At 38.8% G+C, this 15,707-nt stretch overlaps 1 protein-coding gene across 2 annotated transcripts in view; it reads right to left on the reverse strand.

The window, feature by feature from the left end:
* ABCB11 (ATP binding cassette subfamily B member 11) overlaps window positions 1-15,707 on the reverse strand; it is a 92,273-nt gene that overhangs the window by 19,642 nt on the left and 56,924 nt on the right. For both annotated transcript variants that reach the window (XM_055122373.1, XM_055122372.1), the window contains exons 18-21: window positions 12,961-13,125; window positions 3,145-3,249; window positions 2,897-3,058; window positions 1,251-1,454 (exon numbers count right to left, since the gene is read on the reverse strand). In XM_055122373.1, coding sequence (XP_054978348.1) covers window positions 1,251-1,454; window positions 2,897-3,058; window positions 3,145-3,249; window positions 12,961-13,125 — 636 coding nt within the window. The remainder of the gene's footprint in view (window positions 1-1,250; window positions 1,455-2,896; window positions 3,059-3,144; window positions 3,250-12,960; window positions 13,126-15,707) is intronic.

Here is a 15,707-nt window from a genome sequence, read left to right on the forward strand (position 1 = left end):
AATTTTTAATGGCAAACACTTGCAAGGTAACTTCCTTCCTTTCTTCCTTCCTTCTTCCTTCCTTCCATTGAATCACCATGAGATACACAGTTACAAAGTTTTCCATGATTGGCTTTCAGTCACACAATGTCCCATTACCTGTCTCTTCACCAGTGTACACTTCCCACCACCAATGTCCCTCCTGCTTTCTTTCCCCATACTGTGGCAGGCACCTTTCTTCTCTCTCTCTCTCTTTCTCTCACTCTCTCTCTCTCTTGCTTTCTGTCTCTATTTCCCTGCTCTCTCTCTCTCCTTCTCTCTTTTTGGGCATTATGGTTTGCAACCCATGGCCAAAGACCTCCAGAGCCTAGCCATAGCCATGCTCAAGGCCTCTCTCCACACATTCGGATGAGCCTCACTCATGAAGGTACCGGCAGAGAAACCCAGGTGTGTGGGACCTGGGGCTGAGACCTATAAGCCTGCTCGGATTGGGACGGGGCCTCTTCCACCCAGCTTTCTCATTTTCCAGTAGCTAGGTGGTCACACCCAGGGACTTCCCCCAGCGCCATGTAATCCTACCAATGGCCAACATCCAGACACTTAAAACCAAGCTCCACGGCTGCTTTGTGGCCACCCAACATCTTATAGCCTACTTCTCCCTCTGGGAGAACCTGGCAAGCTACCGAGAGTTTCCTGCCCACATGGGAGAGCCTCACAAACTCCTCATAGTGTATTCATATGCCAAAACCAGTACAATGCTGGGTCTCATTCCCTTGACCCTGAAGAGCCTCCAGTGCAGCATTGTTGGGAAGGACAAGTAAAGAGAGGCTTCTACAAATCTCAGGGCTAGGACGAATGGAGATGTTACTGAGACGGCTGGAGAAATTCGATGATAAACGGGATGATGATGATGATGATGATGATGATGATGATGATGATGATGATGATGATGATGATGATGATGGTTTGCAACACCAATGCTGAAAGGTTATCATCTTTGTTTGTCCCATTGTCTACAAGCAATCAGTTCTGGTCCAGAGTGATCATTTCCAATTATTTTTGGCACAGTGGTCCCTTCTCTATCTTAGCTGCACTCCCACCACCACCACTTGTGGTAAGCTTCCAACCATGGACCGACCATTCCTCTGGCCCTTGTTTTCACTGTCCTTGGGTATCATTCTCACACAAACTAACAGATTTCTTTAGACTCTTTAAACTGCTTATTGACTGCTCCACCACAAGCATTCTAAAAATTGGGTCTGTAGGATTACCTGTCCTGCAACCTCCAGGGCCTGCTTGTCTTGAGAAGCAAATCCTGTCAACATTTTGGTTTGTGCAACTCCTGATAAAGCCAAGAGGGGGAAGAAGCACATTATGACTAGACTGAGCTTCCAGCTGAAGGAGAAGGCAATGATCATGGCCACAGTGATGTTAGTCAAGGAGTTGACCATGATCCCGATTTGAGAGCCAGCAGCCTGCAAACCAAATAGAATCAAATTAATCTCAGAAACACAGTCTCCTTTACCAAATATGATTATATGAAAAGGTTCATTTATGCCAAAAGACATGTTTTATTCACATTATTATGATAAAATAAACATAACAATGATTTATCACTTTAATTACTGATAAGTATACAGTTCATTGGCATTAAATACATTCACAGTATTGTATAAATATCACTACTCTATGCCTTAAATGGTTTTTCTAATTTCCAGCAAGACTCCATACAAATTAAATAATAATCCCCCCTTCTTCCTCATCTAAGCACCTAATTTTCTATGTTTATCCCCATGAATTTGTCTGTTTGCACTACCTCATATAAGTAGAATAATAGAATATTTATTCTTCTCTGTCTAGTTCATCTTACTAAACAGAATGTCTCCATATTCTAGCATGTATCAAGGAAAAGAGAAAGGAGTTCCAAACAGTTTCAAGTACACATGGAAAAATGATATTAGTATTGGGAGTGAATTGTTTTTGGTTGTTTTTTTTTTATTTTTTTTTTTTTAAGTTTTGGGAGTGTTCTGGGAGTGTTCAGGGCTTATTTCTGGAGCTACAGTTAGGGATCACTCCTGGAGGGCCGAGGGGTCCATATGGGGTGCCAAGGTTCGAATGAATTGGCTGTGTATAAGCCAAGTGCTTATACACTGTATTGTACCCACTGCACTGTAGCTTCAGTCCCAGGAGATGAAATATTTATTTAGTGAATATTTTGGAAATATTTTCTTGAGGAAAACAACGTCAGATTTCTATTTTATACCAATGTTAAAATAGATTTTAAAAAATATTAAATTTATTTAAAATAAGTTTTAAATGAATCTAAACAGTCACATATAAATAAATGAGAAATTATATAAATAGATCTCAAAAATCTAATATATAAATAAATAAACAATATTTTTATATAAATTAGAAAAACTCTTAGAAGCATTTACTTTTAAAAAATGTGTGGCTTCTTCCACTTTTGCTCAGGGCTTCTTCCTGGCTTTGCACTCAGGGAAGGGATCATGCATGGTGGGCTAAGGGGAACAGATAGGATGCCAAGGATCAAACCTGGATAAGCCATGTGCAAGGAAAGCACCCTACCAGCTGTGCTATCTTTCTGGCCCCCACTCTTGGAAATATTTTTTAAGTGGTAAATAATTTTTAAAAGATGATAGATGCTTTTCTTTGAATTTTAGCCAAAGTGACTAAAATTCATCTTCCTTCTCATATTTTTCATTGAAATCATCTATATCATTGAGCATAGCCTTTCTTCCCTCCTAGCAAACTAGTAGATAAGAGTAAACTATTTTCCTGAGTTCTGTGAGACAGTGGTATACAAATCCCATGAGTGGAAGTTGGTCAGTGATGACCAGAGTGCTCAAAGAAGAGAAGGGAATGAATAAACCCCTGTTATTTTTCCATCACTTACCCCTTGGACTTGGGAAGCATCTGTAGCAAGCCTTGTTGTTAGTGCTCCAGGGCTATTTCTGAAATCATCAAACCAGCCAACGTCTTGCCCTAAAATTGCTCTGAAACCAAATTTACGTAGCCTTTTTGTGAGCAACTCTCCAGATTTAGCAAAAGCGTACCCCTAAAATATCAAACAGATTTTAGCAATTTCTTTGCATGAAAAGGAGAGGAGTTACAAAATCATTTACTGAAAATAAAATTCCTTACCTGTAGAAATTGTGTGCAGAGGGATACACAGCCCATTGCTACAAAGAGCAGGCATACACCATTGATCTGAGTCCTTTGTTCTTCTTTATCAGGAAGTGAAAAAGTCTTTGCAAGATAGTAAGCAAGAAATAACTTGTTACTATTATTAACAAATAGTAACAAAGAACATAAATATAAATATTTTGAAAAGAAATTTCTCTTACTCATTGAACTGATTTTCAATACTAGTAATTTAACTAATGAGCACTCAATGATGCATTTTCCAAGGGAATATATTTTTTAATTATTATTACAGACTTAAACAATTTCAAAGAAAAATCCACTGAGCACAGTTATATGTCACTCTAAATTCACTTTTAATATTATAGTCATAAATAGCATGTTTTTCCTTTCATTGACTATTTTACTTATTGTTATTTTGTATATTTAAAAAAATTATATTGAATCACCATGAGATACAGTTACAAAGCTTTCATGATTAAGTTTCAGTTATACAATGATCAAACAACCATCTCTCCACCAGTGTACATTTTTCCAGTATCCCTCCCGACACCCACACTCTACCCTGCCTCAGTGGCAGATAATTTCCTTCTTTCTCTCTACTTTTGGGCATTATGGCTGGAATACAGATACTGAGAGACCATCATGTTTGGTCCTTTCTCTACTTTTAGTAAACATCTCCCATCCCAAGCGATCCCTCCAACCATCATTACTTAGTGATTCTTTCTCTATCCCAGCTGTCTTCTCCTCCAGCTCATGAGGCAGGCTTCAAACCCCTCCGTCCTCCCTCCCCATCTCTCTCTCTCTCTCTCTCTCTCTCTCTCTCTCTCTCTCTCTCTCTCTCTCTCTCCTTATGGGCATTATTACTTGCAAGACAGATACTGAGAGGCCATCATGTTTGGTCATTCAAACATTTTCAGCACACATCTCCAATCCAGAGTCCTTTCCAATGATTATTGTCAAAATTGTCCCTTCTCTGTCCCAACTATCCTCTCCCCTAACCCTTGAAGCAAGCTTCCAAATGTGGAATATTTATCTTGAAAAAAAGTGGTTATAATTTATAGAATTTTTGACTGATTTATTTGGCTGAGGTATCTTCATGAAGATCATCTGATATAGTTTTCTGGACTATTAAAAATATTAACAGCTTTGGGGCCAGAGTGATAATACAGCACACTCCCACTAAGATTTGATACCCAGCACCCCATATGGTCTTCAGAGCCCACCAGGAGAAATCCGTGAGCTAATAGCTAGAAGGAAGCCCTGAGCACAGCCGAGCATGGCCCCCAAACAAAGAAACAAGCAAACAAAAATTTAAAAACAGTTTTAAAGAGGTGAGAGCTATTAAGTTTTGGCTTTAAATGGCCTAGGAAAGAAAATAAGTTTCTATTTCTTTGAGACTGAGGTTGCTGACTCCAAAGTATTAGAATCTATACCCCCTCCCCAATACTACTGAAATTGTGAGTAAGTGCTGTCACTTGTATGACTTGTCATCTCACTGTTCATCGATTTGTTCGAGCGGACGCCAGTAACATGTCCATTCATCCCTGTTGCACGCTAGTGTAGCCCAATGGTATCTGCTCGCTCCAGGAACACGAAGAATCTCAAACCATTCATTCAGGGTCTTGACGAAGAAGTCTGACAACCTCATAGGTGGGCGGTATTGCAGTCTTTTGACATCTCATGGAATCCAGTCGGTAACAGCTCTAGTCCAGCGGTCATTTTTAAATCGCATTACATGTCCAGCCCATCTGATTTTCGACACCTTGGCAAACGAGACAGTGTCCCTGATTCTGGATCGTTGATGGAGGTCGGAACTCCGCATTCCTCTCACTTAAATGAAATGTGATACTCCAAGCATAGCTCTTTCAATTCCTCTTTGGGATACCCAAATAGTGCTCTCATCCTGCATGGGCAAGGCCCAGGTCTCTGAGGCATATGTTAATGCAGGAAGAATGGTGGAGTCAAAAAGATGTGCCAGGAGCTGGAGGTTCTTCATTCTCTTAATCACTTCTTTGATGCTCTTGAAGGTGTTCCACTCTGCTCTCTTCCTCCTGCGCAGTTCAGGTGACAGGTCATTTGTCATGTTGAATTTTCGACCTAGGTACACATAACTGCTGTATTCGAAGATGTTCATTTTGTTGAGGGCAAATACTGAGAGGCCATCATGTTTGGTCATTCAAACATTTTCAGCACACATCTCCAATCCATCAGGAACTAGTCCGTTTCTCATGAACATTGTCTCTGTGAGATTCAGCTGCAGTCCAACCTTTCCACACTCATGGTCGAAGTCAGCCAGCATTCATGCCACTTGGCTGATATTTAGTGTTATGAGAACAATATCATCAGCAAAGTGGAGGTGGTATAGTTGCCGACCATCTATCTTCACTCCCATTCCTTCCCATTCTAGTTCATTGCATGATGTTCTCAAGGGTGGCACTGAAGAGTTTTGGTGAAATGGTGTCACTCTGCTGAACTCCTCTATTTTTGTGAATGATCACTTCCTTGTAGAATGGTGAAATTCTGGTTGTGAATCTGTAATACAGCTTGAGGAGGATCCTGATGTATTGAGTTTGAACACCCAGTTTGGTTAGGGCTTTGATGATTACTTCAGTCTCAACACAATCAAAGGCTTTTAGATCAATGAATATTAGACAGAGTGGCATCTTGAACTCTCATGAAACCTCAGTGAGCTTGGTCACCCTGTGGATATGGTCAATCATGCTGAATCCTTTTCAGAATCAGTTTGCTTGCATGGTTGTTCTTTGTCTAGTGTTCTGCCAATCCTATTCAGGATGACTGGAGTGAATAACTTGTAGATAATGGACAACAGGCAGATCGGGCTATAGTTGCTGATGTTATGGATGTCTCCCTTCTTATACAACAGGACGGTCCTGCTTGCTTTCCATTGGGACAGAACCTTGCATTCAGACAGGTAGGGTATGAAGAGCTGAACCAGTGTATTGACGAGTACTGGCGGCAGATTCTTCAGGTATTTGGGTCTGACCTTGTCTGGACCAAATGCTGTATGCTTCTTTACAGATGAAATGGCATGTTGGATTTCAGAAGGGAGAATGCTAGGAACGCATATCCATCCTGTGGAACTTGGTATGTGGGCAGGAGGACATGGCTATCAAAGAGATCTGAGTAGAAGTCATGGATAACCTTTTCCATTGCCCTTCTGGAAGATGTGATAGAACATCGGAGGGCAGTCATCTTGGTCTTACAGTTGGCAAAAGACAGGGAGGTGTTGCGAATACTTTTCCCGGCTTCTGCTGCATTGGCCAACACTGTTACTCTTCTGTCTTTGAGGTCTCCCGTCATAGCTTCTCTGCACAGCTTTGCAAGCTCGGACATAAGCTTGTGATTGCCTGAGGCTCGTGTCAGACTACGTTGGTGAATGAGCTTGAGAGTTTCCAAAGACAAGCAACTTTTTGTGGCTTTCTCTCTCTCTGCATTCCTTGCACAATCATGGAGCTGCTGAACCAGTCTATCATATTCTTCATCGATGTTGTCAACGATGGCATCTTCCCATATTGCTGCAATAGTGCCAAAGAGCTCCCAGTTGGTGGTTGTTCTGGGAGTTCTCTTTTTAAGCTTTGCAGACCTTTCTCCCCATTTCGTGAAGTAGAATTTTGCATGAAGGAGACGGTGATCTGATCCCATTTGGAATTTTGGGATAATGGCAAAACCGTTGATTGAATATGATGTGGTTAATTTTGTTGTGGAACTGTCCACCAGGAGACTCCCATGTCCAGTGTTTAGATTCGTCCTTCTGGAACAGTGAGTTACCATGGGTGGTCTTAGTCAACCTGATGAACTAAGAGTCTCTCACCCTGTTCATTCCATTCTATGCCATGAGTCCCAATGTGTGGTGTTCTTCAGGTGACTTTCTACGTCTTATGTGGGCATTAAAATCACTGACGATGACCTTGTAAAAGGTGTGTCTTCTTTATAGAACATCTCCAGCTCCATGTAGAACTTCTCAATTTCTTCTTCATTGTACTTGGATGTTGTTGTGTAGACGACGAAGATAGAAACTGCCAACAACAAGCCACATCAATTCAAATGTAAGCGTTCAATTCAGGTTGTTTGGCATTTGAACAAATCAATGCTCATGGCCAAGGTCATGTTGACAAGGGCACTGACACCATCAATGCCTCTACTGTCACATTTTCCGAGAAACAGTTTTTTTCCAGTGTCGAAAATGGCAGGATGTGTTTGATGCCTTCTTGTCTCAGTCAATCCAATGACATCGTACTTGATCTTTTGTGCTAGCACCGTCAGGTCCTAGATGGATGCTTCCGATGCCAGCACTCATGCATTAAAAGTGCAAACAGTCATTTTAGTCCTTCTTATTTTTGGCAACCTAGTTCAGCCCTGAGATTTTATCAGCCTTTCCTTATTCATCCTTCTTAATGCTGTTCTACTGGGGGCTTTTCCAGGGGTAAGGGAATGAAGCCTATTGTTGTTACTATTTTGGCATATTGAACACGCCACGGGTAGCTTTCCAGGGTCTGTAGTGCAGGCAGGATACTCTCGGTAGCATGCTGGCTGTCCAAGAGGGATGGAGGCTTTTAGTGGGTGCCATAGTAACCATTAAACTCTGCTTAAGTTCACTATATTCTGCACTTCCAGACATCAGGTCAGGTAACAAACCTGGGACCATGCTGTTATAATAAGACAATGAGAAAAAATTTTCATGTCGTAAAGTCCTATTGTACAGTAAAACAGAATTTATATACAACAAAACTTTTCTAGTTAAGACTAAATGGGAAAGCTAGAGAAACAAGTAGACAAGTAGGAGCTGGGAACAAATCCTTCGGTATGATTCCAAATGAATTTAAATAACTAGAATAATTTCCAAGAACTGGTGTTCAGAGCATATTCAAAAAATATTTGAGTATCTTCTATATGCCATCAAGTCCCTGGAAGCAATATACAAATGCAGAAACAGATCCTCTTTCGTAAAGCAAACACTCAAATGATCACAAGTTCCAAACTGGGGGCCTTGCAGGAGAAACTGTGAGTGAGTGAGATTTGCTGCTTCTCAGACAAGAGATTTTTAGGGCCTTCTGGTTCTTAATACTGTGAAAGTGGATTCAAAAGGTCCACAGTCTTTCTTACCAATGTTTCCAACATAAAAGAACTGACATGTTTATATCATTTAAAATTCAAGGACTGGGGCTGGAGCGATAGCACAGTGGGTAGGGCGTTTGCCTTGCACGCGGCCGACCCGGGTTCAATTCCCAGCATCCCATGTGGTCCCCTGAGCACCACCAGGAGTAATTCCTGAGTGCAGAGCCAGGAGTAACCCCTGTGCATTGCCAGGTGTGACCCAAAAAGCAAAGAAACAAAAATAAAGTTCAGGGACTGGGCTGGAAAAATAGTATGGGGATAAAGTTGTTTTCTTTCCATGCAACAAACCCTGTTCGATCCCATGCACCACATTACTCAGAGTAATCCCTGAGCACAGAGCCAAGATTAAGCTCTGAACACTGCGAGGTATGGTCTCCAAATAAACAATTTAATTTAATTTAATTCAGGGACTAGGGCCAGACAGTACAGCACATAAAGCACTTGCCTTGCATGTAGACAACCCAGGTTTGATCCCCAGCACCACATATATCCCTGAGCCCTGATAGGAGTGCAGAGCAAGGAGTAAGACCTGAGTACAGTGGGTGTGGCCTCCAAACAAAATAAAATGAAATTCAGGGACAAAACTCTGTATATTAGTATAACTTTAAAAGTCACTACACAAATTCTCTCCAAACCTAAACCATGATGCCACAAGACCACTTTTTCTTATGGCTTTCATTATTATTATTATTATTATTATTATTATTATTATTATTATTATTATAACTTACAGAACTTCAGGTTATCCAATTTAATTCTTAGTTGATAGAGAAAAACTAATGCCTCAAACATCAAGTCTGAAGAAATAAATTTTCCTAGTGATTAGTATTAGGTAACAAAATGCCAGTTTTCTTACATTACTACAATGGTTTTCTTCTGAAAGACTTCCTTGGCTTTTTATATTACTCGTTTTCTTTGGGTTAGAAAAGAACAGGCTCGCCGCTGAGATTTGATCCTGGGGGCCGCACGTGTGCGGCCTCTCCGCAGCTACACGAGCATGACTCCAGAGGCCAGCTAAACTACTTTTGCTATGGGCAGCTCCTTGCACAATGTATCCAGACTGAGAACTAAGCCGAGGCACCATGCCTGCCCAGGAGGGAAAAGGTATTTCTCTCTCTCGCCTTTTTCCTTGCCAGGGGTGAAGGGCATGGCGATAACCATATTATGACAACCACAGATGAGAGTTACAAGCTTGCAATGATCCAATATCTGGAAGAAATTTCCCTGGACTTAGTTGCTAAAATACAGAAATCCAAAACCTCATATCTCTTCACAACAGGTCTGACTCTAGTGGGGAACTCCTAACAATAATAGTGAGGTTTTTTTGTTGAAATATTGAATGTAACCAAAGTAAGGAGAAAGTAAAGTGAAATTTATCAGTTGGGAGGGGTGCAGGATGGGAGGAATACTGGGTTTTTGGTCTTTTTTTTTTTTTGGTGGTGGAATATGGGCACTGGTGAAGGCATGGTTGTTTTAGCATGTATAACTGAGACTTAAACCTGAAAGCATTGTAATTTTCCACATGGTGATTCAATAAAATTTTAAAAAATACAATGGTAACTCAATAAAGCTGTATTGTAAAGCCAAAAGAAAAGAAAAGAATATGTGGTTAATATTAAGTCTACACTACTTTCCATTTCAAAATTGGACATCAATTTATTCAGACTTTTTTCACAAAAATTTTCTTTTTATTTCTTGGCACATTGTTATTAAAATGCAATCCTGAGTGTTACCCACTCCTAGATCCCTCTCTTTTTAAATTAGCTTTATTTCTTGCATACATCTGTGCCATTTCTACAATAGTTAATTGTTTAAGGGAAAAACAAAACTCATTAAATGCTTACTATTTGCCAAATGTCAAATGCGGTATTTGACCTACTTTAATTTGAACGAGGATTTTCCTAAGTTAGTATTCTTAAAATAACCCAGTAGGCAGATTTTCTTGCTCCCTACTATAGATGAGGAAGGTAAGTCTCATCAAGTAGAAGCTGTTTTCTTAAATATACAAGAGAACATAGCAGATCTAACAAAGCTAGGGCTGACAAACATATTTTTCCAGTATGCAGCATTCAGTGTTTTATTGCTTGGAATACTCTACATATTTTTTCTAAGTCACATAGACCAAAGGAAGATGAATCAGAGAAATTATACTTTGTGTGTATATTGACTTGACAGGATTATCAACCTGGCTCCTAGTAGCGCCCAATTATTTTGCTGGTTCCATGTTCCAAAGTGTTCTCTCAATAGACCAAATGTGAATATTATGCACTTTAAATACATCAGAGTGAAACAAAAAGCAGACTATTATCTGACTCATGATTATACCTTATAAGATGAAAGTAAGCATCACAAGTCTTTAAATGAATATGTGATCATTATGCTAAAACAAACAAAACTGATCTTCCTCACCAGAGAGAAAAAAAAGTACAGCTTGTTTAGCGCCATTCTCTGAGCAAATATGACTCGGTAAGAACATTAACTATGGATAAAACCTTACTACTTTCCCCTAAAGCTCCTAGGTGAAAAGCTCAATGCCTTGAACTAAGTCCCTCCCCAAACTGCTGGTTGGGACCAGAAGAAAGCAGAGAATATTCTCATCACCAATACCCAAATGAATAACCTGAGAATATTCTCATCACCAATAAGAAGGCAGGGTATTATTGCTGAATTATCAAGTCTTTTCTGATAGCCATTTGGCACCCCATGAGAGCTAAACTCTTGTTTAGAGGTCAACTGTGACAATTCTTCATTTTATATGAAGTTGAGGAAACACAAGCTCAGAGAAGTGGCATGGCGTAATCTCAAGGTAGAGAGTCCATGATAACTAACTAGCAGAGTCAATTTCAGAGAAAAAAGTCTCTTTAGGGGAAATACAGAACTCATTCCATAGCAGCTCATGTAGGGAGAGGGTAAAGTCAGATGAATATGTGTCCTCCTTTGATTTTGTGAGATATAGAGAAATTATTAGCAAATAAATGAATATTCTGGATTTATTTTAAAAAGCAAACATCTAAGGCACACTTTCACGTCTTTATGAATACAACTCTGTTCCTGATACCTTCTGGATCTCCATCAATACTCAAGGAGATGTATTTCCAGAGTCCCCATAGGATATCAGGTTTATGAGAAAGAAAGGGGTTTTACTTTTCTTGTTTGTTGATCTACTCCCAACACCAGCAGCCATATCTGGCAAACAGTAAGTGCTTAATAAATATTTTTTGAGTGATGGAAGGATTTTTCTGTTTACTGGAATTCTATTATGGAAAACACCATGACTGGTTGTGCTTACCCAAGTCCCTCACATAATAGCCAGAGGACAACCGACAAATATCTGTTGCCATGAATAAACATTTATATTGTTGTGCTCAAGGGGTTTTACTTACTAGAAATTAAGGAATATAATTTAATTTAAATTTTTCAGCATGAAGTGCTTTACATAACTAGAAATTCAATTTTCCAGCATTGAAGATTGTTGTTTACAACGTCCCACTTCCCTGAAGTTAGCGTGGTTTCTGCACTGACCACATGGGGGCAGTGTGAAATTGAAGTGGAGGCCGGTTTTTGCCCATACAATAACTTGCTTGGTTTGTGGACTATCCAGTTTTTCTGTACAGTTCATGCCTGCAGGGGCCTTTCACTACCAAAGAAACTGCAAGAAAGAATGGGAGGAGGAAACAAAAACAGGACTTCTACTGAAGTGTGAAGTAAATCCCTTAGGCCAGTTTCTGAAAAGCTGTGTTTTAGCTCTGGTCCCACACACCAAATGTTGGGTCCTTTTGAACAAGTCGTTGGAGTTCCCTAGATTCTAAGTTTCCTTCATGTTCATCTCATGGGATTTTATGTATAAATTTCAACTGATAAAATGTGACAGCATTTTGATACCTAATTATTTTTTGATACCTAATAATTTTGATACCTAACTAATCATTTTAATACCTAATCATTTTTTGCTATCTGAAATTTAAATTCCATAGCAGTTTTTTTGCTATCCTAAGTTCCTTAGGCTTCGATTTGTTCCCTTATGAAGACAGAACAATAAGTATATATATCTCCAATGGCCGTCATGAAAGTTTAGCTAACAAATACATATGAAGTACTTAGATGGTATTGAAAATTTAATTATTTTATTATAACAATGAGGTAAAATGGAGGTTATTAGAACTCCCAAAAGGTGACAAATTAAAATAAGATTATTCTTTATCCATGCCTTCTTTTTACTTCTCCTTTCTTTTTTCCATTTCTTCTCTACCCCCTCTACTTCAATGGGAAAACCAGCTGAACAGAACCATACAATAGGCACTAACACCTGCTGTATAAGTCAAACTTCGTACACCCGCTATTTGCAAAATTTAAAAAATGCTCTAAAATCTTTTTTCAATTATTCAACAGGGTTGCTTTGCATTCTTATTTGACTTACATATAGCTAAGCTTCCCTCTTTCTCACCGTACATTTGCCTTCACAGTGCTGTGTTTTTCTGAGAGCAGGACTGGGAAATGAGAGTCCTGCTCACCCAAATGAGAATGTTCAGTATCATGCTAGCTTCTCTGTGATGGAGAATGAGGGGGAAAGTGCTAAAGACATTGACACAAAGACTCACCATACCAAAAATGATTATTTCCACTAAGAGAAAAAGAAAAGACCTGAAGTGAATCAAGTAAATCCAGCTATTTGCTTACCCCAAGAATCTGACTGAATAAAAAGGCATAGAGGGGTGTGATAGATCCGTTGACAGCAGCTCCCACAGACCCCACCAGCATGTAGGGCCATTCCGGAGCGTTGAATTTCAGAATCCTCCTGATTGGGGCAGGTTCAACTTCTTCTTCCTCAGGGATGTTCTTTTCCTTGAGGGGAGAAAGGTTATAATAAATCATCCCAAACCACGCACATGGATATTTTGCATAGACTATCAAACAGGAGAACCTTTGATATACATATACCTATGCGTCATGGTTTGGATGTTTATGAGCTTTCTGGTATATGAGATGTGGTGACTTATTAATTTTGCGAGGAGTGATATTTGAATAGCTTGAGATCATACTGTAAGTCTAGTAGAGTAAGCATCTGATGGTGAGTTTATTATTCACATTTCACCATTGCATATATACTACATATACACCCAGGGAATAATGAATATGTAAGAGTTTTTTTTTTTTAAAGTAACCTTATATAAAAAGCAACAACACTCATTCGTGTTCTGGTGTTTTCATATTTGAGGTTAATGATTTTTTTGTTTGTTATTGTTTTTGTTTTGCTTTGCTTTTTTTGGGGAACACACTTAACCATGCCCCTCATGGTTTATTCCTGGGTCTGTACTCAGGATCATTCCTGTAGGTACTCAGAGAACTATATGTGGTGCTAGAGATTGAACCCAGGTCAGCCACATGCAAAGCAAATGCCTTATCTACTGTATTATCTCTCCAGTTTGGACATGTGATTTTTTTTAAAGATATAACCTTCATAAACATCAGAACTCAGTAAACTAGTAACTGATGGAAACTTGAAGGTAGACCAGTGCACTTGAAATAAAACAAGATGAATTTTAAATTTTTAAAAATTTATTTAAAATTTCAAATGGTATATATATTGTTATTTACCTTTTTAAAAATATGTTTTCTTCCGCAGGAACACAGAAATAGAGGATAATATACTTAGACCTCTAAATTCTTCACAAGGAGTGAAAATTATGTCAGTATTCTCCTATTTTCCATTTAAAACTTGGTATTAAAGTATTAGTTCTAGCAATTTTTATCCTCTTTAAGGTAAATATTGTACTTAGAACCTTATATTTTCTGCCATCATTTATCTTGGTGATAGCTAGTACTCAGTGTCTAATCATCAGATTAATGTATTCAGTAACTTGTTCAATTTATTTCCCATTTTGAGTATGATACTAAACTTATAATAAATTGACTAAAATATTTCTTAATTCTATCTTTTATTTACAGATAATCATCTTATTCACCTTTAGTAACTCAATGTCAGAGTTAGACAGCAGCAAAGAATATAAAATTCTTTTCTTTTATTTACAAAAAGAATGTTACCAATTACAAATTGTTGAGTGTTTTCTTGCTTTGTTTTGTTTTGTTCTGTTTTTTGGGCAGGGTAGGGAGGCATCATGCCAGGAATTGAATCCAAATCCTCCTACATGCAAAGTATATACTAGACTATAGAGCTACTCCCCTACCACACAATTAACTTTATTATTTATTTATTTATTTATACCTTTTTTTTTAGGTTACACCTGGCAATGATGAGGGGTCACTCCTGACTCTGCACTCAGGAATTATTTCTGGCGGTGCTCAGGGGACCATATGGGATGCTGGGAATTGAACCCTGGTAGGCCCTCTGCAAGTCAAACGCACTACTCGCTGTGCTATTGCTCTGACCCCCCTATGATTAATTTTAAGTTAAAACCTGTACATTACTAATATAATTATTATTACAAGCCAAATAGAATGTAAGAAGGTTTTCTTGGCTGATGATACATTTGTTATTGCCTCCATTTCTTGGCCTGGAGTATTTATACTTGTCATTACTACTCACTCAGGCAGCAAATCCTTCTCATCAAGCATTTTACCTCTGACAACTTACTAATTCTAGACTATCAGTACCAGAGAGGAAGACGTATACCTGTGAAAGCATGAGTAGAACAAGTGCAGAGAGAAAGGGGATTCTTGAATAAGTCTCAAAGTGTCATCCCTGGAAGATAGCACAAAGCACTCCAGCTCTCTGCTTCTGTAACCTCATCCTCAAATGAAAGTTTGACTAAGTTGTTTTGTGGGGAACTATTCACTCCGAATATCTTGTATTTGTTTCCACACATTCGTGACTAGATGTATTGAACAAAATACATATAGTATTTTGTAGATGTATTTGTAGATGTATATTTTTGCTTAGACTTCACAAGGATTTGTATAATCAATAGTTCTGGGGCATGGAGATGTCATTAGATAGAACTGGACTGAGAAACCAGTGCAAATGCTGCACTCCTGTAGTAATTCCTTTGTGTGTCATGTATCCCCGGCTTTGATGTTTTCTGTCAACATCCACAAAATTGCAGCAGGCCAATCTGACAATTTACTATAGAGGAACATATCAGAATATTATGATAAAGGAACAGAGAGTATCCATGTAAATAAAAATTTTTATAGGTTCTATGTAAAGTCCCATTGAAGTCATAGAAAAGGCCTATCTGTTAACCAATGTTTAAACCCTATCACATAAATCAACTGTGGTTAAGTAATGTTTTCTAACACTTAATCTTTACTGGATCACACGTATATTCTACCTTGCTTTTCACTATCCTGAAAGATGCCAACATAACAGAGACTGGATGCTTTCCTGCACTGTTTTCTCTTATCCTTAATAGAATTGTATCAGAATTATACCTAAGATATAGCTCATTCCAGGTTGCCAAGAACAT

This window comes from Sorex araneus, chromosome X (assembly GCF_027595985.1).
Source record: "Sorex araneus isolate mSorAra2 chromosome X, mSorAra2.pri, whole genome shotgun sequence".
NCBI lineage: Eukaryota > Metazoa > Chordata > Mammalia > Eulipotyphla > Soricidae > Sorex > Sorex araneus.